General features: G+C 46.7%; 1 protein-coding gene across 1 annotated transcript in view; it reads left to right on the top strand.

The window, feature by feature from the left end:
- Positions 1-317, top strand: part of LOC119588603 (proton channel OtopLc-like) — a gene marked incomplete at its 5' end in the record, with an annotated part of 21,868 nt that overhangs the window by 9,351 nt on the left and 12,200 nt on the right. The window contains 1 exon segment of the mRNA XM_037937245.1: positions 38-94. Coding sequence (XP_037793173.1) covers positions 38-94 — 57 coding nt within the window.

Genomic DNA, 317 nt, shown 5'->3' with positions numbered 1-317 from the left:
AAGTACTGTTGTTGCTGATGTTTGTTTGTGCTCACAGGGTCACCACTCTGGCCAGTACAATGTGTCCGAGTATGAATATTACGCATACAATGAGGTGAGTCAGCCAGAGAGATGCCTGGCATACATCCACCCTGTCTTTTAGCCTGGAGAGCTTTATCTTTTTTGGCCTGACACTGCCCGCATGCAAGCAAAATAATTTCTAAAAAGGAAAGAAAGGAAGGAAGGTGTTGCTGTGTGCCGGGACCTTACCACAGCTAACGAACTGCTTGGCTTCTCCTATCATGACTTTTTGACTGTGCCTGTGTGACCTCGAGCTA

The sequence above is a fragment of the Penaeus monodon genome, chromosome 24 (assembly GCF_015228065.2).
Source record: "Penaeus monodon isolate SGIC_2016 chromosome 24, NSTDA_Pmon_1, whole genome shotgun sequence".
NCBI classification, from domain to species: Eukaryota; Metazoa; Arthropoda; class Malacostraca; order Decapoda; family Penaeidae; genus Penaeus; species Penaeus monodon.
Note: the sequence above shows the minus strand (reverse complement) of the source record. Positions and strands in the feature narration are given on the sequence as shown.